We start from the raw sequence: 18,614 nt of genomic DNA on the forward strand, positions 1-18,614 counted from the left end.
CGGAGCTGAGGGCGCACGGCCCGACGGGAGTTGTAGTCCCTCGCCCCGCCCTTCCCGGCGCCAGCCGACGGGCAGCTCTCCGTGGATAAACTACACTGCCCAGGGCTCCGCACGGTCCCAGTGCCGGGCCGCCCGGGCCACCAGCCAGGGCACCATCGCCGCACGATGCATTGTGGTACCTGTAGTTTGGTGCCGCCGGCAGCGCCATGTCCCGGCGGACATTAGCCGTGGGTGTTAATTGGACCGAAAAGTGTCTTCTCTAATGCTGACAAGGTTGCCCCCGAGTTACTCTGGTTTTGGGGTCTTTTTCGTCTTAAACCTGTGGTGAGATCCTGGTTCAGAACAGCAAGAATCGACTGAATTGCAAAACTCCTGTTATCTCCAGCCCATCCTTGCCACTGTTGGTCTATGTGCCCTCAGAAGGGAACGTCCTGCAGGGTTTCCAGAAAGAGTTACTGAGTGTACCATGAGTCATCCTGCTAACCGCATGAGTTTGCAGGTACATTTTGCATTCTTTTCAGTTTAATATATAAGTCCACATTGTAAAAACCTACACAATTAAATTAGGAAACTGACTGATTTATTCAAGGAAGTAAGACTTGTTAATACCTGAACAAAGCTAAATTTAAAGAAAAAAACAATGCAGGTTTCCCCTCTCAATTTTTTATTTTTGATTTGTTTCATTTTTGTTTGTATTTTTGTTTTGGTTGGTTGGGTGGGTTTTTTGTTTGGTTTTGGTGGGTTTTTTGTTTTCAGAAAACATTGGAAAGACGACTTTATCAAACTTGAAAGCTAAACTTTGCACCTGTTCAGCAATTATGCTAGAGATCACCCGGAAATTCCACGTATCGTAGGCATAGAGCAGGGAATCGAGACAAATATAAACTCAAACAAAAGACTTCATTGTCTTTGCTATTGAGCTGATCAATAGGAAAAGAGGAAGAGGAAGTTTGAATCTTAATGTTATAGTGCAACCTACCGACTGACAGGTGGAATTTGGAATGCCGCCCTTTAAGACAAAAATACAGTGAACGAAAGAACCTTCCTAACCAGACAGCACCAACAGAGGGGCACGGGAGGAAGCAACTTGGAGAACATCCCTGTTGAGAAACGCCTCGGCTAAATTTGCCGGATGGAACTGAGCGCCGTGACCAGGGCAGGAGAAAAGCTCACTCTCCCGTGTCTGGAGAAGAGGTACGGCACGTTCCCATTCCCGTTCCCTTTCCCTTGCAGGTGTCCGCCAGAGGGGGCCCGGCCCCCGCAGTTCTCCAGCTCCTACACCAAAAGCCATTTGGCAACGGAACAGCAGGAGCTTTCCTTTATTTCTTCTCTTACCCGCTGATGTTTCCCATGATAAAGTGAACTCGATTATAAAATCCTATGTGACAACTTAGCCTGTAAGGTTTTCAATTTCTATTTGAAGTCCAGGAGAGATTAAATTGTCTTTGGTTCATGCCAAACTCAGTTGTTGCATTCTCTGTCCTACATAGTTATAGCCGCAAAAGCTGTGCTCTTCTCTAACTCGCTGTGAAACTGTGCCCCACTGTATTAGACTTGGCCTTGACAACCTTGGGGCTTGATTACTATAATTGAACATTATAGTAAAGCTTTGGATCTGAAAAATTTTAAATTAAGTAAATTAAGTGACCGTTTGCCTACTAAGTCTCCCAGGCTGTAATGTTTTTCCTTGCAGTTCAGTGTGGGAAATAGGGCAGATCATCACCAGAGTGAAATTGAAAACTGAGTTTCAGTACTCTCTTGCAGTTGCAATAGGCTCATTTTCTTCTATTAGATGAGGAACCAACTGTATTACAGCCCATCAAAAGCTGCCCTTATTTTCTGTCAGACATTGTTTGCAGTCCTGAGCGATATGGATCAGGCAGAGTAAAGTCAGGACCCTGAATTTCAGGAAAACAAACTTCCAGCTCTTAAAGGAGTTAGTTAATAGGACCCTTTGGGAAACTGCCCTCTGGGACAAGGGACCAGAACCAAGGTGGTAGATCTTTAAGATCTGGTAGATCATAAAGCACAAGAGCTCTTGATCCCCAGGTGTAAGAAATCAGAAAAAGAAGGCAAGAGACTGGCATGGCTGAGTTGAGACTAAAGGGCAAAAAGGAAATGCACAGGCAGTGGAAGCAGGAAAGGGTATCCTGGGAAGAGCATAGGGATGCTGCCTGATTGTATAGGAATGGGGTCAGGGAGGCTAAGGTGTGGATGGGGCTCAACTTGGCAAGGGATGCAAAGAATAGTAACAAGGTCTTCTACAGGTATGTCAGCCAGAAAAGGAAGGTCAAAGAAAGCATCACCCCCAATGAACACGACTCTAATGAACACAACAATGGATAAGGAAAAGGCTGAGATACACAACAAAATTTTTCTTGCCTCAGTTTTCACTGTCAACCTCTCTTCCTGCACTGGGAAGGGAATCTAAAGTAATATTCAAGTTACAAAGCTGTTCAGCACTATCTATTTAAAATAGGGATTCATTCAACATTGTTATACAATGAGACGTCACAGGGTTATTACTTTTGCACCTCCATGAAAGTCTTCAGACTCAGAGAGAAGAATTAGTATTTTTACAGTCTGAAGTTGAAGTTAAAAATAGAAGACAGGAACTTGTAAGAACTACAAGTATTTGTTGCCTGCTATGCATGCACTTTCCTACCATGATGCAAGAAAGCTCTAGATCCTGATGTCCATAATTTATCAATTATCAGTCTGCCGTGCTTAAAAATTAACCGGTGCTTAAAAAGCAGGACATTACAGATCCTTAAAAAAAACCCCAAAACCACACACACACAAAAAAGTCATCGTAATTCAAAATTTTCTTGGCTGCCTTCCTGGCACCAGGAAAGCAAATGGGCATTTTCCACATGCTCTTCTTCAAAAAGGCATAATTTCAGCAAAAACTTTTATTATTTATTATATTTTGGTATCTCTCAGTTTGGCGTTAGCATTTAATTCTGAATACATCAAATCAAGGCAAAGTGCTAGTGTTTATGGTGGTGATTTCTTTCTCCTCTTCAGCTGTCTTCTCAGAGGAGGAAGATTTCTCTCTACAGACAAGGTACTTCACACCTAAAATGTTCTCCAAAGAGAACATTCAATAAATGCACTTTGCATTAAGTTTTCAGGCCTCATTTTTAAAAAGTATTTTGGTAAAACCCCGTGGACAATTTCAATACCTGACTCAGGCCACAGCACAGTGGCAACAATAGGTGCTTCACTCCATTTCCTTTCCCTCACTGCTTGTTCCTGCCACTCTTAACTGTTTCTTTAGTTAAATTTGTTCCCTGACCTCATTCATCTCACAGAGGGTAGTGCAATTCTTCAAGCTGAGATGCTGTACAAACATCCTAGTTTGCACCTTCAGTGTAAAATGGTGATTTCCAGGTTAAGCTCAGGAATTGTGTAAGTGATCTTAGCTTCAAAGCATAAATAAGTATGTGTCTGAAGGTTTTTCTGTTATGTATGCTGGAATGCAAATTAGAGTTGAGTAATAACATTTACCAGAATACAGGCTAAAGTTGCTACATAGCCATATTCTGGATTTTTTTATGGGCACAGTTTCTACCACTAGAAGTTCTTAAAAATCTGTTTACATAGTTTCAGCTCTGCTATTGTATTTGGCCATGCAACACCAGCAATGGGATTAGTAAAACAAAAAGCCTACAATCTCAGACAGAAGCATCCCATGGGCAGGAACATTTCTGTCCATGATTCACCATGCAAATTACACCACTGCAGATGTAAGACTAAGAGATCAAGCTTCAAGCTTGTGAAAGGTATCAGGGAGCTATATTTTTTTTCTGAAATTGGTGGCATTTTGACTTTTACCTTTGGCTAGTTGGACTCTTATTTTCATCCTGTGTTTTTCAACCCCCATCTGTATAGGACTTACCTACCAAATGTATAACTCATCACAAATCCGGGCAACTCCCAAACTATATCACTGTGAAATTCAACCAGCACAAAGTTCCCAGTAGAAGTAAAGTCTGCAACCTTCTCTGTCCCACAGTAAGGGCCAACTGCAGGTGATGTAGGTTGGCTTCCATCATGTATGAGCAAGTAGTCATAGGTGCATCTGTCACTATATTCCAGCTCAAAGGATAACATTTTGAGAGATATCTGGAGAAAATACAAAGAAAGCACTTTGCTTCCAGGTTACAGCCTTTTCTCTTACCCTTTGTATGTAACAAGGACAAATAATCTAAAATCCTTGTGTGCAGGCACTGTTTTTTATTCTGTGGTTGCACCACATCCTGATCCCATACGGCAATGCAAATAAGTATCAAATTATTTGCTTAGTTCATCAGTCTTTGGATTGGAAGAAGAAGCAAGGGACAAGATTGATCCTCTACACTTTATGTTCTTTTCTCTAGAGAAATATAAAAACAACACCTGTGCAATGTTTGAGTTTTCTAGTGGGAACTCTTACTTAGGGATTATTTTGAACAAAGCTTGTACCTACTGGTACAAGCTAAATTCGTAAGTTCACATGCACATGTAAAGGTTTTCCCTTGCTGAGCACTTCAGATTCCAAGATCCAACATAAGTTCTTAAAATGAATTTTTGCTTTCAGATTTTTACTCTGAGAATGCCTGCTGAAAAAGTGACATTACAGCTCTTATTCTCCAAGGGAAACACATTGCATCAGAGAACAGTGATGAAACCCATAACTGAATTCATCTGTGTCTTACCTTGTATCCTACTGGAGAACTGATGATCCAGAAGCATGCTCTGTTTTTGGGGTATTTATTAGGGTAGTTTGGAGAAGTGATAACTCCATTTGAATCTCTGAAAGTGGCTCCACAATTCACTGAAGAGTGAAAAACAGTGAAAGATATATTAACAAGAGCATTTTGTCAGTAGAAATGAGCTTGCATATACTCGATTGTATTATTTCTTCAAGCCAAGAAAAGAATGTACTACCATGAAAATCGACTGCCGAAATATTTTATTTCTTTGCTTAATATTTGTATCAGCAGCTGTACTCAAGGAACTTAGAAACATATCTGATAAATAACCTTTGGAGAACAGGGAACAGCTGCATCTAAAGCTGTATCTGTCTTTAAAATTGAGTGTTACCATATTAGCCTAGCATTCTAATGGCACTACCTGCACTTCAGAGAAGAATTAGCTCAAGTATTCAAGATTGCATTATCAAGCTAGATCTGGTGTTTTCTAAAAATGACTCCATCAAATAATGCAAAAAGAGTAAAAATGACACATTTCTAAGACTTCTTCAATTTATGCTGAAAAAAGGTTTGGATTTTCAGTTGAAATAAAGCAGCAGCAAGTTATTTGGGCTACTGCCTAACTGAAAGCATGCTGCAGCACAACAAAATTTTGTCTGGCAGTCCATAATACATTTGTGCATTCGCAAAACAGACACCCCTCAAGTGACTACAGTAAGCACTGTGTTTCATGCACATAACAAAAGCTTTTGATTCAGAAAGTGTAAGTTACCCAAGGTCAGTACCTCTCCCATTGCATAAAATCCTACAAAATCTTGCATAACATCTTGCCTGGTTACTGGCTTTATATCTCATTGGTTGAGATCTCTTGTTGAGTTCTGCAGTCTTTGTGCTCTTTGGCTGCACCACTCCTATTAATTAAAGTCATTGCATTGTTTTTATTTAAAGAAATGGTTCTGGAGATATGAAGAAGCCTAACACAGGCTCTCAGAAGAATATGAGTGGGATCTCAGGATTACTAACATGAGATCCATGCAACATCCCATTTTGTGTTTCCTATGAGACTTCAGACCCATCATTGCCTGGCCTCCTGCATTAGCAATTCCTGGGAAAGTCTAAAGTATGACAGAGACCTACTCTGGAGTATATAGTAAAAATTTTAAATTCTTACATACAAATACTATTAATGCTGTTCTATAAACTTTGTGAAGGAGTGTTCATACCCCTGTTGTAGGAGGCTCTGAATCCTGTGGCTGTAATGTTCTCATCACTTGCAAACTCTACCAGCATTGTTGATCCAGATGCCACTAAGGAGGGCAATGAATCCTTCCCACAGTACTTGTCCAGCAGGACAGGGGAATTCCTGCTGTTTCCATTGTAAATTTTTATATAGTCAGAAGAACAGTCTGGGGAGGGTTGAAGATCAAAAGCCTCAAACTGCAGGAAAACCTTGAGAAACAAGAAAGCAGATGTGGGATTTAATGCTATCCACAGGGAAAGCCTCAAACCATCTAATGGTTATCAAGTGAACCAGAACTTCATATTTATTTTACTATCCATGTATCATTGAAACTCTACTTTCTTTATTAAAAGAGTGTAGAATTTCACCTAGCTATCCTATTACTGAGCTCCTGGAGATTGATCTTTCACTGCTGCTTGTCTTTGAAAAGCCATCCAATCTGAACTGGATAAAAATCAAGTTAAATAAGGCATCTCATAGTCTTAAGTCTTATGAAAATTGTTGAGACTGTCTTTCATTCACTGCATAACAAAATAAATGTCTTGATCCATGAAACTGACTCCCAGGGGGTACTCACGATAATGAAATAATGCTGCATAGTCCAGACACTGAGGTTCAAACCTCTTTTCTCCTAATAAAAGTTACCTTACTTCGACGGACGCGGATCAACCACAGACAGTTGCTGTTGTTCGGATATGGAGATGGGTAATTGACAGAGGAGAATGAGCCTTTGGATTTAGGCAACACAGAACTACAGCAATCTGAAGGGAAGAACCAAACAGTGTTGAAGAGAATGAAAACTGCACAAAAATCTTCCCGGAGTGCCTGACAAGTCTCTCCAACCATTTGCATCAACGAAGCTTGCAAAAGAGAAATTAATTATAATGCTTACAATTGTGTTGATGTTCCTAGTGTAAAAGTTATTGAAAAACTGCAAGTGAAATAAAGGTGGTTAAAGTACTTATCTGATTCAGCTACTAATGTTTTTTTAAAGATAGTAGGGCTTCATTCTTTTCACATTTTAGTTTACTGAAAAAGGCCTGGATCAGCTGTGAACTTCCTTAACCTCAATGACGGAACTAGTTTCAATGAAATCAGTATATCAGTTCCCATCAGCAAATGTGTGTATGCAAAAATCAAGCTTGAAAACTAGACACTGTCAAATCAAAGAGGGGTAGTCACTGGGGGAAAATAGTAACAGCACTAAAGTCTAGCAACAGACCTAGTGACTGATATACAAAGTCCGATCTCATCTGTCTTTCATCTTTCCACGTCTTCATTTTTTGCACTATGTGTAACTCCCTCAATTACAAAACACGAATATATGGCATCTGATCATATGAATTTATGACATATTTCTCTTGCTCCCTGCTTTTCCTGAGACAACTGGACTTTTTTCGTGTTTGGTTTTTGCTTTGCACCTGAGTTTTTCTCTCTTTTTTTTTTTTAAATTTAATTTAGTTCTTCCAAGCATACAGATCTAATTATGAAATTACATAATAATGGTATTGAAGTGTGATTCATTCCCAGTCCCACTGTCAAGAATGAGTATAATTAAATATTTTTTATGACTATCTTTGAGAACATGACAGCCATTGTAACGTTGTCTTATCTGAAGTTTAGGATTTGGAGAAATCACTCTCTGCAATGATTTCTGTACCTAACTATCCAAAGGAAGGAAAGCTGTTTACTTCTAATTTCTAATTATTTAACTAAGTTCTAACACAATTCAGAGCAGAATTTAGTACACTACTATTTAGGCCTTGTTAATGTTTCTTCCTGTTTTGGTGGAAACTAATTGAATAACATGCCATAAAAGTCAAATACCATATAAATCAATTAGCCTGTGTACTGGGAGTTCAGGCAAAACCCATGCATTGCAGGAGCATGATGTTATACCTGTTTTGTGCATCTCAGCTGAAGAGTTCCTGCTTACAGAGGAATGCTAGGTATTTCTAGACCTTAAGATACCACAGGGATGAGTTAAGAAATGGATGGAGCGAGGAATTAGATAGCTATACAAAAAGCCTGTGGTTTTCTTCTCAAAGAGATTTCTGAATGGCACCCATACTTACAACCCTTCAGTCATTTTCTAGTTGAGAGAAATCACAAACCTGCTGGGACTACTGAGGCACATGACCCTAAGCTATAATCATGGCTGAGGAGAGGTTACGTGCTTTACAACCTTCCAAGCTCTCCTGAAATTAGAATTTGACAGAAGTAGCACCCGTGATTTCTCTAATAGATTTTGCTTATGTCAAAGAGCAGGGATTAGGTGAGGATACCTCAGAATGACAGTGAATTATTGAAAGTAAATTGTCCTTTCCAAGAAGGCAGGGGTTTGGCACAGGGATAGTTGTTTCCTCTTGTAGAGTGAGGGAGAGATGTATTGAAAGGACTGATGGCTGAGTTCCTTTGGGGGATGTCTGTCAGTGCCCACAGACATCAGCTCCCATGCCTTTTATCTACAGCACTTACTGCACTTGTAGAGCTTGTTGATTTTGGCTACATCCAAGTTACTCAGCCCTTCTCTCTGCCCAATGGGTATAGAGGGGTCAGGAACTGGTACAATAGTTGGTTTCCCTGGAGTGCTGGAGAAATCGTACCTGTAGGAATAAGGAAATCACATTTCTAGATTACTTCTCCTAGACAGTGAAGTTCTCTAACTGCATAATCATATTCATGTACCACATGAACAGAATGAACAGAATGGAAAAGGACAAGAAGCTTCTCAGAGACCAGCTCATCTTCCCTGAAGAGGATCAGTGTGGCAGCCATTTGGTGTGCAGCAGCTGAGGGCAGGGAAGCAGAAAAAGCTGCACTGTCCTGAGTCAAGAGAGTTCACCAATGTCCTGGCAAAATGAACTGAATCCCACATTCTTGGTTCCTGAGGCAGAGGAGACAGAAGTAGTTCTGTCTCAGTTACTAATTGCCTATTTGCTGTTTGCAATTTCCTGCTTTTGGCTAGGCAAGTTTTATTTCACAGTTTTGTTCAGAAGTTGTTACTTGCTCAAGGAAATAAAGGAGAAGGCACATAATATAAGCTTGTACATTATGGACTAAAATGCAGCCTTAGGCAGTGCTCCCAGATGAGTATAAGGCAGCATACAACATTTTAATGATATAAAAAAAATAAATCCATCTTTCTTGCCTCTATACTTAAATGTTGTTGTCTATGATCAGCTGTTACTATATTAATGAAATAATTTAGACTTCAGAACTAGTTTAGATCAGTGACTCAAAACAGTTAGACTTTGGACCACAGCCATGTCAAAGGCCTCTGCTAGCAAGAGGCAGGAGTACAGTGAATGAAAGTGTTGTCCTATGTTTTAATTCTGTCCATATCAATTCTCGTTTTCCAGGACTCCTGCTGACAAAGGAAGTATGCTCGCTCTTAATTATGTCCATTCACTCAATTTTAAATGAACAGCAAATTAATTCCCTGCACAGAGCAACTGCTTCTTCCTAGATCCGAAAGCTGTTTGCTCCTTTGAAAAGACATTTCAGAAAACAACTTACGCGCCATAGTGCATCACTGAAGAGTAGTCATAGGGAAGACCCAGGTTTCTGGAATTCATTTTTCCAAAGTTCCCTTGTTCCCCTGTAAGGAAGGAAAGCAACATTTCAGTCAGAACAATTATTGCTGCTCTAATAGTACACTGCCTGCTGTCATAATCCTAAGAGCAACTTTGGATACTAATACTTGTTCTCATGAAATCTCGGATCTGGCAAAACCACCTGAGATTTTTGAAGCCCATGGGAATCCATTTTTACAGTCTAGTAGGTTTCAGAATATAAAGTGAATCAAGTAAGTCAAAGTTTTGATATAATCAATGAATCCATTACACTCTTCAAGCAAAACTACTCATCTGTCCATCTTCTTTAGGATGTCTCCAAATACATTTCAGAGCATTATCTTGAATATTATAAACATCCAACCTATGTCTCCAAAGCTGCATCCATACCTTTAGAGGGAAATCTGGCTACCCACGTAGGTAAAAAATTCAGAGCTATGCATGGGTCTTGCTGAGTCCTTTCACCACAGGGTTATAAGACCACAAAAGAAAGGGATTCCTTGCCCCAGAGGCCATGTTATCAGTCATGTTCTGGCCTTGTCTCTTATCAAACCCATCAGCAGTGACTACAGTGAGAGATATGATTCACATGAAGCAGAGAAACTCAGCTAAACAATTCTGTCTGAATATAGCTGCTTTTCATCTGTTTAACCTTAAAAAGCCAGTATGAGATAAAAAAAGTGTTACACTGATACAGGACTGGGGACCAGGGACAGAGATGGGAATTCATGTCACCTAGCTTTATTTCTCTAAGTTAGGCACTGAAGCTATTCCTCAAGGCTTCCAGGTTAGTCAGAGGAGACGGAAAGAAAGAGAGACACAGTTAGAGGGAGTTTTATCTGAAGAAGACACCTCGTTCTCTCCATGGACTGTAGAGCATGAATATGAATTGCATTCTGGGTCTCTTGGCCATGGTATGACAGGCAGGCAAGCAAGCACTGTCAGAGCAGGGAGCTGAATGAAGTCAGTCTGGCATTGAAGCTAAAGCCCTAACCACCGGGCACTCCTTTCCAGTTCTGTACTCCGTTATTGTAACTGTAAATGTGGTTTGTAAACCACGGACCATCTGGACAAGAGTTCAGAACTGGATATCTTTGCAGCCTACACAACTCAGCAGGCTTGCAACAAGAGGAAATCTCAGCCAGTAATGCCCTCCAGTGCTGGTCCTGGGCTGAGGGCTAAGACATGCAAAAAGAAGATTCAAAATCCTCAGTCATATAAAATTTGGGGATAAACACAACTTTGGAGCTTTTCATAGATCAAAGCCTCATTAAGGCTTAAACTGTCTCTCAATGGCATTGGTCCCCCTGACTATGTTTTAATCTCAGTTCCTCTTATCTGCTATACTGACTTCAGAAAGAATTATCAGGAAGTACACAGCTTCTTTTGAGGTGATGAACAGAGAACACAGTTCAAATGCAGTGAACATCTGAGCATGTGGCTACTGTTTGGCACAGAAGTGCTTTGCTGAATTTTTTTGCTAAATAAAGAAAAAGTAATGGCATCCTGGCTGGACTGAGGTGCTGCCAGCAAACAACCATCTCCCTCATCACATACCAGAGAGATCTGGCTGTCTAGACCTGCACATGTGTGGGGACTTACCCTATCTTTTCCACTCTAAAAAAAAATAATAAAATCTACCTCTGCCAGAATCTAAGTGTAATGACTCTTCTGAATATTTTTTTTTCTCCAAAAGTTTGGGAAAAACAAGCTGAGTTTCAAGTAGCTAAGTGGACAGCAACCAATCGGGCTGCATTTTGTCAAAACAAAGAAGTAGGATGGCTTCCAACGTAAATTACTGGATAAAAACAAAATCCAGAAAACATCCACAGTACGGAAGTCCTGGCAAGAGAACAGCTTGTGTGAGAGAGCTGGGAAGCTGCAAAAGGTCTTGAGGTCTACTTCTGCACCACCAAAGTCAGGAGGAGCTCTGCTATGAGCACTGCAGCATGTTTTTAGAGGAAATGTACACTAACAGTCCTCATGAACATAACTGTGTTTCTTTATTTCCTTTCCCCTTTATATCTTCGCATTTTTTCCCTACAGTGCTTGAGCTGCATACACTCTGCATTCTAACTCCCTTGTCACACAAATCGTCTCATTCTCCACCCATGGTGAACACTGTTAAAACACTGAAGATATAGCCCATCGCCTTTTGCATAGTCTTGTCTTCTTTACGTCTTTCCCCTCATTTATCCTTTCATGATACTGTGCCTGAATCAGAGCTTGGTTACATCTGGCTCAGGGGTTGAGCACAGAGGGTAATAGTGAATGGGGTACCATCAGACTGGCAACCTGTCACCAGTGGGGTTCCACAGGGCTCCATTGTAGGCCCTGTGCTCTTCAACATCTTTATAAATGACTTGGACACAGGACTGGAAGGGATACTAAGCAAGTTTGCAGATGACAGAAAACTGGGAGGAGCTGTTGAGTCCCTCGAAGGCAGGGAGACCCTGCAGAGAGACCTCGACAAATTAGAGGACTGAGCAATCCCCAACCATATGAAGTTCAACAAGGGGAAATGCTGGATACTGCACCCAGAATGGGGCAACCTCAGATGTTTGTACAGACTGGGGAATGAGATGCTGGAAAGCAATGTCACGGAAAGGGATCTAGGGGTCCTGGTTGTAGGCAAGTTGAATCTGAGTCAGCAGTGCCCTGGCAGCCAGGAGGGCCAACCGTGTCCTGGGGGGCATCAGGCAAAGCATCAGCAGGTGGTCAAGGGAGGGTATTGTCCTGCTCTGCTCTGCACTGGTGCAGCCTCATCTTGAATATTGTGTGCAGTTTTTGGCACCCAACATAGGAATGACATTAAGCCATTAGAGAGTGTTCAAGGAAGGGCAATGAAGAAGGTGAAGGGCCTTGAGAGGAAGCCATATGAGGAGCAGCTGAGGTCACTTGGTCTGTTCAGCCTGGAGGACACCAGTGACAGGACCTGAGGGAATGGCCTGAAGTTGTGCCAGGGGAGGTTTAGGCTGGGTATTAGAAAAAGGGTCTTCACCCAGAAGGTGGCTGGGCACTGGAACAGGCTCCCCAGGGAAGTGGTCACAGCACCAAGTCTGACAGAGTTTAAGAAGGATTTGGATGATACTTTCAAGTACATCGTATCACTCATGGTCCTGTGGGGTCCCTTCCAACTCAGCATAGTCTGTGATTCTCTATCCTTCAGAAATTATGACATCTGTACCTGTGGACTTCCCTCTGCAAAACTAGTGTAAGATTCTGTGTGTCTAATATATATAACTTAATGTTTTCAATTCCTCTTTTCTAGTATATCCTTTGCTGGCATTTCAAACATGGCACACCATTGTACAGTGGCAAACAACTCACAGCAAAATTATACCTTAACACTAGAGCTGAAAACTCAATAAAGAACAGCACAAATGGAATTTATTTAGGATATCATGGGAATAGCTGAAAAAACTTTGGAGAACAGTGTGTTAGGAATTTTCAATAAAAACAATCAAGTTCCATCTGGAGAAAAAGATATTTTCAGCTTTGCCTGACAGTGAAGAGCTGAATAACTCATTTGTTGAAGAGGTGTATGAGAATTTGGTATTTGATTGTCCAGCCCCATTTACTATTATTTTCTATAATGAACTAAATACACTATTTTATTTTTACAATTGTTTTGAGTTGTCCAGCTCTCTCACAGCTGTCAGATAAGTGATTCCCTCCATACTTTCTTCTGATATTTTCCTTCTGTGTACCACTTTCTCATTTTCCCTTTGATCTCCTGCTGTTCTCTCTACCCTTTATTGCCCAGACCCTGGAGGTGTGTATATGAGCCCACGTTTTCAGCACACAGATCATGGGCACATGCCCAAACTATTTATCCTGGATTCCTTTCCCCAAATAACATCCACTTGTTTTTCCTCTATAGATTTACCTATCCTGATTGCTCCCCATGGCTCCTTCTTTTCATGGGAGCGTATATTATTCTGTCCACAAGGAGGAAATAATTGCAGTCATTCCTCTCACATCACACCAGGTTCCAGAATTTTGCACATGCTAGTGGTTGCATGTGCTTCCATTGTCTCAGTATTGAGTCCCTCGTTCATATACATTTTAGGATATGTGCATTTCACTCACTGCCAGTGCCAAGATGTCTACTTGCTGCCTTCCCCTATTTCCATGATTTTCCCCAGGATAGAGCTGCTGCGTGATTCCCCACCATGATCTCAAATGTCACGTTTCACCCAGTTAAGAGTCCTATAGTCTTACTTCATGGCCAAGTCTTATCTATAACATTTTGCATTTCTGATGATCTTGATATTTTGAAGTCTGGGCTCAAGATGGCAATCAGAATAAGAATGTAGAGCTACTTTTAGACTGTATCTTCCACACTACCATAGGTGTAGCCACTGAAATTTCCCTAGTACAAACATTCTCCTTTATCTGAAAGTATATATTTTCTCTTAAGATTTAGTGGACATACCTGCCACTATGTGTTCCCACATAATCTTGACAAATCTGTCTCGATCGCTTCGTGCCTGTTCGTGGATGAAACCCAGCGCGTGGTTCATTTCATGCTGAATTGCTCCTTTATCCATGCAACCATTTTTCACCAGGCCTACTGCTTGACGTCCTCCAATTTTTCCAAAGTAAGACCAGCAACTAAGAATAGGCAATCAATAACCAAAATTATTATATTCAGCAAATACAAAAAAATAGATGTACTGTTTATGTCACCAACGTCCTTTAGATATGCAGCCACAGAAGGGGACATTCAAATAGTCACTGGCATGAGATAAAATTTTTACAACAATAAAGAAAATGTCTCATTTTTGAATTATACCCTGTTACTTTTAAGTCCACACACACATGTATTCCTGCAGCCTATTAACTGATTTAACTTTCAGTATATCTGAAGAAAAATGAAAAATTGCACCTGCTCTCTGAATCTTTACTCCCAGGATAAAAAAAAAAGGCAATTCCTTAAGTCCAGAACAAAACAGAAAGGAATCTGAAAGACCTTTTGAGTGCTTCCACTCTCAGGAGACAGGGAGCTTACCTCTGCCCGTGTTCGACATACACGTAGTCTGTTTCTGTAGTGCGATTTACAAACTGCACACAGGTCAGTGTGGAGATCTCCTGCAGAGCATCAGCAATCCAAGACCTCTCTGTTATGGCTAGAAAGAGAATGGGGCCAGGAGAAATCTTTCTTGGTTAATAAAAACCAGGGTGCATTGATGGGGTGCATTCCTTTAAAACTTCACAACGTTTTTTAGCTTTTTATCTTACAAGTATGGTAAAAAAAGGGCACAAAGCCTTCAGAGATCTTCAAGTTGATTGGACTTTTAAGGGGAGGTATAAGAATTACAGCTATCCATATGCATATTCTATAGGAAACCCCTGATGGAAAGCAAAAATTTACATTGTTTCTTCCATTAGACAGGACAGAAGAAATGAGACAGTTTCAGATATAAATAATTAGATTAAAATATCCCAAATGAGCCAGTTGACTGTAGCTAAGCACCAAAACCTTATTTTTTATCAGAAAAAAAAATGCCTGCCACAGCCCCTCTGGAATCACTGGAGACAGCCAAGGCTCTGATGATCACATGTGGTGTTTCTATTCAGCTACCAAATAAAGATCAGAGTGTTTATCTACTTTGGAACATTTTGGCCTAATTTGGCTTCCTTAGTTATGAATCATCTATGACTGATTTGTATCTCAACTTCCTAACATTTAAAGTTTGGAGAGAAGGAAATAACCCTCACCTAACCACAAGAGTATATGCCGCAGTTCTGGAAGCAGCACATAGGCAGAGAAGCAGACTAGATAACGCAGAGACTGGGCTTTCCTCAGTTCCTTTCCCTGAGGAACGGGAATCAGGCACAGGCCATATTTCACTTCCATGACATTTTCTCTCTGGGTAAGATCTTTTAAGAAGGGTCTGTATGGAAGCCCCAGTCCAGATTAAGGCATCACTCCTGCAGCCTTTTGCACAGGACAGAGCTATTGACTGACTAGAGGGAATTAACAAAGGAAAAAATATCTTCAAGGATATCTTTTCCTCCATTTTTGCCTCTACAGGGTTTCTAGTGTGGGAATATTTCTATGAGAAATTTGAAAGAAAATTATAGAGTTCAAAAAAGTGCTCCTAGTGGTAATTTTGACAAAAATACATTCATAATGTGAATAAATTATGCTCTTTCTTCTCTACTTGCTAAATATCAAAGTGTATTGTAGTTAGCAGGAATGGGCTAATATTTGAAATTACAATTAATTAGCTGACTACAGCCCAATTAACCACATATTTTAGTGTCTGTAACTGAAATGTTTGGAGTCTTAGCCAAACTACCACAGGGCTAAAGGACAGCAAAAGAGATGTGTCAATAAACTCTCACTTGTGCAGAGGTTGCTTTTGGTGCATGCCACAGAAAAATAAAATAACAGGGAGTATAGGGACTGGCCGATCAATGCTAACTTTACAGCATCCATTTGCATACACTCACAGAAATCAGAAGAGATGTTAACTGGAACCTTGACTAGTCCATCTTGTGACTTAGGCCATAAACAACTCTCACAGTTAATTGCACTGCGTCGTCCTCTTCTCAAGAGGATGTCTCCTTCATACACAGCTATTTCACTACCTGGCAGATGAAGAAGATAAAGAACATACAAGGCACTGAGAAGGCAAATACACATAAATAAGGGAGACAAGAGGTACACACTAACCAAGCTTTTGGAAATTTCTTTCACTGAAGTTCATCTCCTAATAATGTGAGAAAGGATTAGTATGCCAAGACTGGTTAGGTTTGCCTTGCTTCCTGGGTAGAAAAGTTTAATATTAATATAGATGTCATAGTGCAGCTGTAATCAGTCCTGACTAAATATATTTTAGCTTAAAAAAGCTTTGGGAGCTTTCAGAGGGGACTGCTAAGTATTATAAGTCATTGTACTCTTTATTAGAGATTGTGGAATTAAAGAAAAATCATAAGTGACCTCTGTAAAAATGAGATGAATCATACAAAAGAAATTACTATTTTTATCATGCATATTGAATGCATGAAAGCTATTAATTTCCAGGTTAACTGTTAATTTGACATAAGACATTGTGACATCCACCTCAATTCTGACTCCAAAATACTTGAAATACATTTCTCACAGACAAGAGCTATCAGTTATTAGGCCAAGAAAAGTACAACAGTCTTGGGTGTAGCAGGCAGGGAACTGCTATATATCACATAGAAAAGAAAACAAAGTGAAGAATAATCTGATTTGCTGAAACTACATATAGAAAAGAACATTTCATGTAGCAATTGCTCTATAAGTCTTCTTAATTTCTTTATCCAAACAGCATAAATAATCACACTGAATATGACTTTAAAACACACTTGAATTCTGTGAACTGCCTTCCAGTGATGCCAAAAAACATTTTCAAAGAGAAAAAAGTACCAGATAACGATGCTCAGGTATATAGATCCAGCCCCACCAAAACCTGCAGTTATTTATATAATAATTACAATCAAACTCACCTAAGTCATTGTTTCTTGTAGCTATCTGAAAAAAAAAAGCATATATTTTAATACATGTTCATCTCCATAGCAGAAGACTTCTATCATGTGGAATCACAGCAGTAGGAGTTTGTAACTAATTTTAAGAGAGAGCAACTCAGCAGCAGCAATGTAAATTCTCAGCATCTCAGAGCAGGGACACACCTGGACAGGTTTACTTAGTGCAAAGCTATAGAGAAATGCTAAATGAGTTGGCAGAAGAAAGTACTTCATCTTCAGGTTTCCAAGACGATCTTCTCTGCTCTGCAGCTCAGTTGTCAAAGTTGTGGTTAGTTTACTTGGGGCAAGTTTTATGGGAAAGCTGCTGCTGTTGTTAACAAGTGTAACAAAATTAGATAACAAGAAGTATTTTTACAAAACAAACAAGCTGCAGGACCTCTCAAGAGAATTTCCAGGCTCTCATTTCTTATTTATCTTTAGAAAACAGAGGAAGTGGAGCAATAGGAAAGAAAATTCCATAACCTTAAAGTGACTCATCTTTAATTCTAAGAACCCATGAGCTGCTGTAGGTCCCCTCACTGCTGACCAAGGCAAGGATATCTGGTAGCAGTCTGTTTGCAGCACAACTCAGTCTCAAACAACTCTTTGATCTATCCACACTACCTGTTCTAGTAATTCCCTAGCTTGCTGCCAGGAGCCACCCTGCTCTGCAAAGCCCATCTATAAGCTTGTCCCCTCTGTGCACAGCTCTCAGGCAGGCATTGCTAGCCAGGAGCACTAGAAATCTGTTGGAGTCAGAGATGAATCCGATTGTTGATTAAAATTGTTTTTCCAATACAATATCTTGCAATATAATCACCACTGACAGCAATTGTATGTCTTTCTGGAATCTATAAATAAAAACCACCAGCTCACAGAGTTTTGGCTTCCCACCTTCTGGGAAGCCCTCCTTCCTTTGATGTCCATAAGTAGAAACAAGACTAGAAAGACAGGCTGAATCCTAGAAAATCCTACACTGTAAGAGTAAGCCACAGAATGGGAATATTCATCTTGCAGATACATGAACCCCACCATAGGAAAGCATATCTTGCTTTCTCCTTCCAGCTTCAGCCCCTGCACAAATACTGAGGTGCTATAGAAAATCCTAAGGATTTGCTGTATCAGATCTTTAAGAAATAAGCAAGAAAACCTTTGGAATTGCCTGCAGAGACAAATTTTTGAGGAACCTATGTGGTTCACAGCAAATTGAGATGGCAGAGTGTGCCTTTTCAGAGAGATGTATGGGCTGGTCCTTTGTTATTAGGGAGTACTTTGCTAGGAAAATTTTAGCTGATATTATGTAAAGCTTTGCTACTAATATTTTCATTTTACCCTATTAATAGTTTGCTCATAAAATTTCTAAAATATTGCACATTTCTGTGACTTCCACAATTCATCTACAGTTATAATTTCCATGTAGATTATACTGCAAAATGAAGTGCAACATTTTTCTTTGGCTGATAAGAGGATGAGGTTCAGAAGTGTCATAGTTTGAGATGGCCCCCCCGATTGGGAGTGGGGGGCTCAGAGGTGATTGGGTGCTAGGGCAGTGTTCCCTGGAGGGCAAATCACCACTCGTCTGGTTCGCTTCTGCTCAAA

General features: G+C 40.3%; 1 protein-coding gene and 1 long non-coding RNA gene across 2 annotated transcripts; one reads left to right on the top strand and one right to left on the bottom strand.

The window, feature by feature from the left end:
* The first annotated feature begins 143 nt into the window (after window positions 1-143).
* LOC127472863 (uncharacterized) lies at window positions 144-6,656 on the top strand. The gene is made up of 3 exons (XR_007905192.1): window positions 144-499; window positions 990-1,194; window positions 6,579-6,656. It is a non-coding gene; the product is annotated as an uncharacterized LOC127472863 (long non-coding RNA).
* LOC127472847 (embryonic protein UVS.2-like) lies at window positions 2,149-17,298 on the bottom strand. Its single transcript, XM_051791680.1, has 11 exons — window positions 17,181-17,298; window positions 16,998-17,022; window positions 15,975-16,112; window positions 14,527-14,644; window positions 13,951-14,129; window positions 9,457-9,538; window positions 8,416-8,543; window positions 6,583-6,698; window positions 5,921-6,146; window positions 4,701-4,819; window positions 2,149-4,128 (listed from the first exon to the last, which is right to left on the bottom strand). The coding sequence occupies exons 1-11, from the start codon at window positions 17,247-17,249 to the stop codon at window positions 3,898-3,900; spliced, it is 1,431 nt and encodes a 476-aa protein (XP_051647640.1). The 5' UTR covers window positions 17,250-17,298; the 3' UTR covers window positions 2,149-3,897.
* Window positions 17,299-18,614: the final 1,316 nt, after the last annotated feature.

Source organism: Manacus candei, unplaced genomic scaffold, assembly GCF_025592945.1.
Source record: "Manacus candei isolate 608988 ecotype Guabito, Panama unplaced genomic scaffold, ASM2559294v1 h1tg000033l, whole genome shotgun sequence".
In the NCBI taxonomy this organism is placed as follows: domain Eukaryota; kingdom Metazoa; phylum Chordata; class Aves; order Passeriformes; family Pipridae; genus Manacus; species Manacus candei.

What these genes read in the sequence shown, in the direction of transcription:
- LOC127472847 (XM_051791680.1), bottom strand. Translation starts at nt 17,249, where the DNA reads ATGAAGTACTTTCTTCTGCCAACTCATTTAGCATTTCTCTATAGCTTT. An exon ending in TATGTCGAACACGGGCAGAG is followed by an intron (nt 14,130 to 14,526) that starts GTAAGCTCCCTG and finishes GCCTATTCTTAG; the next exon opens with TTGCTGGTCTTACTTTGGAA. An exon ending in GTTCTCCAGTAGGATACAAG is followed by an intron (nt 4,129 to 4,700) that starts GTAAGACACAGA and finishes TATTTTCTCCAG; the next exon opens with ATATCTCTCAAAATGTTATC.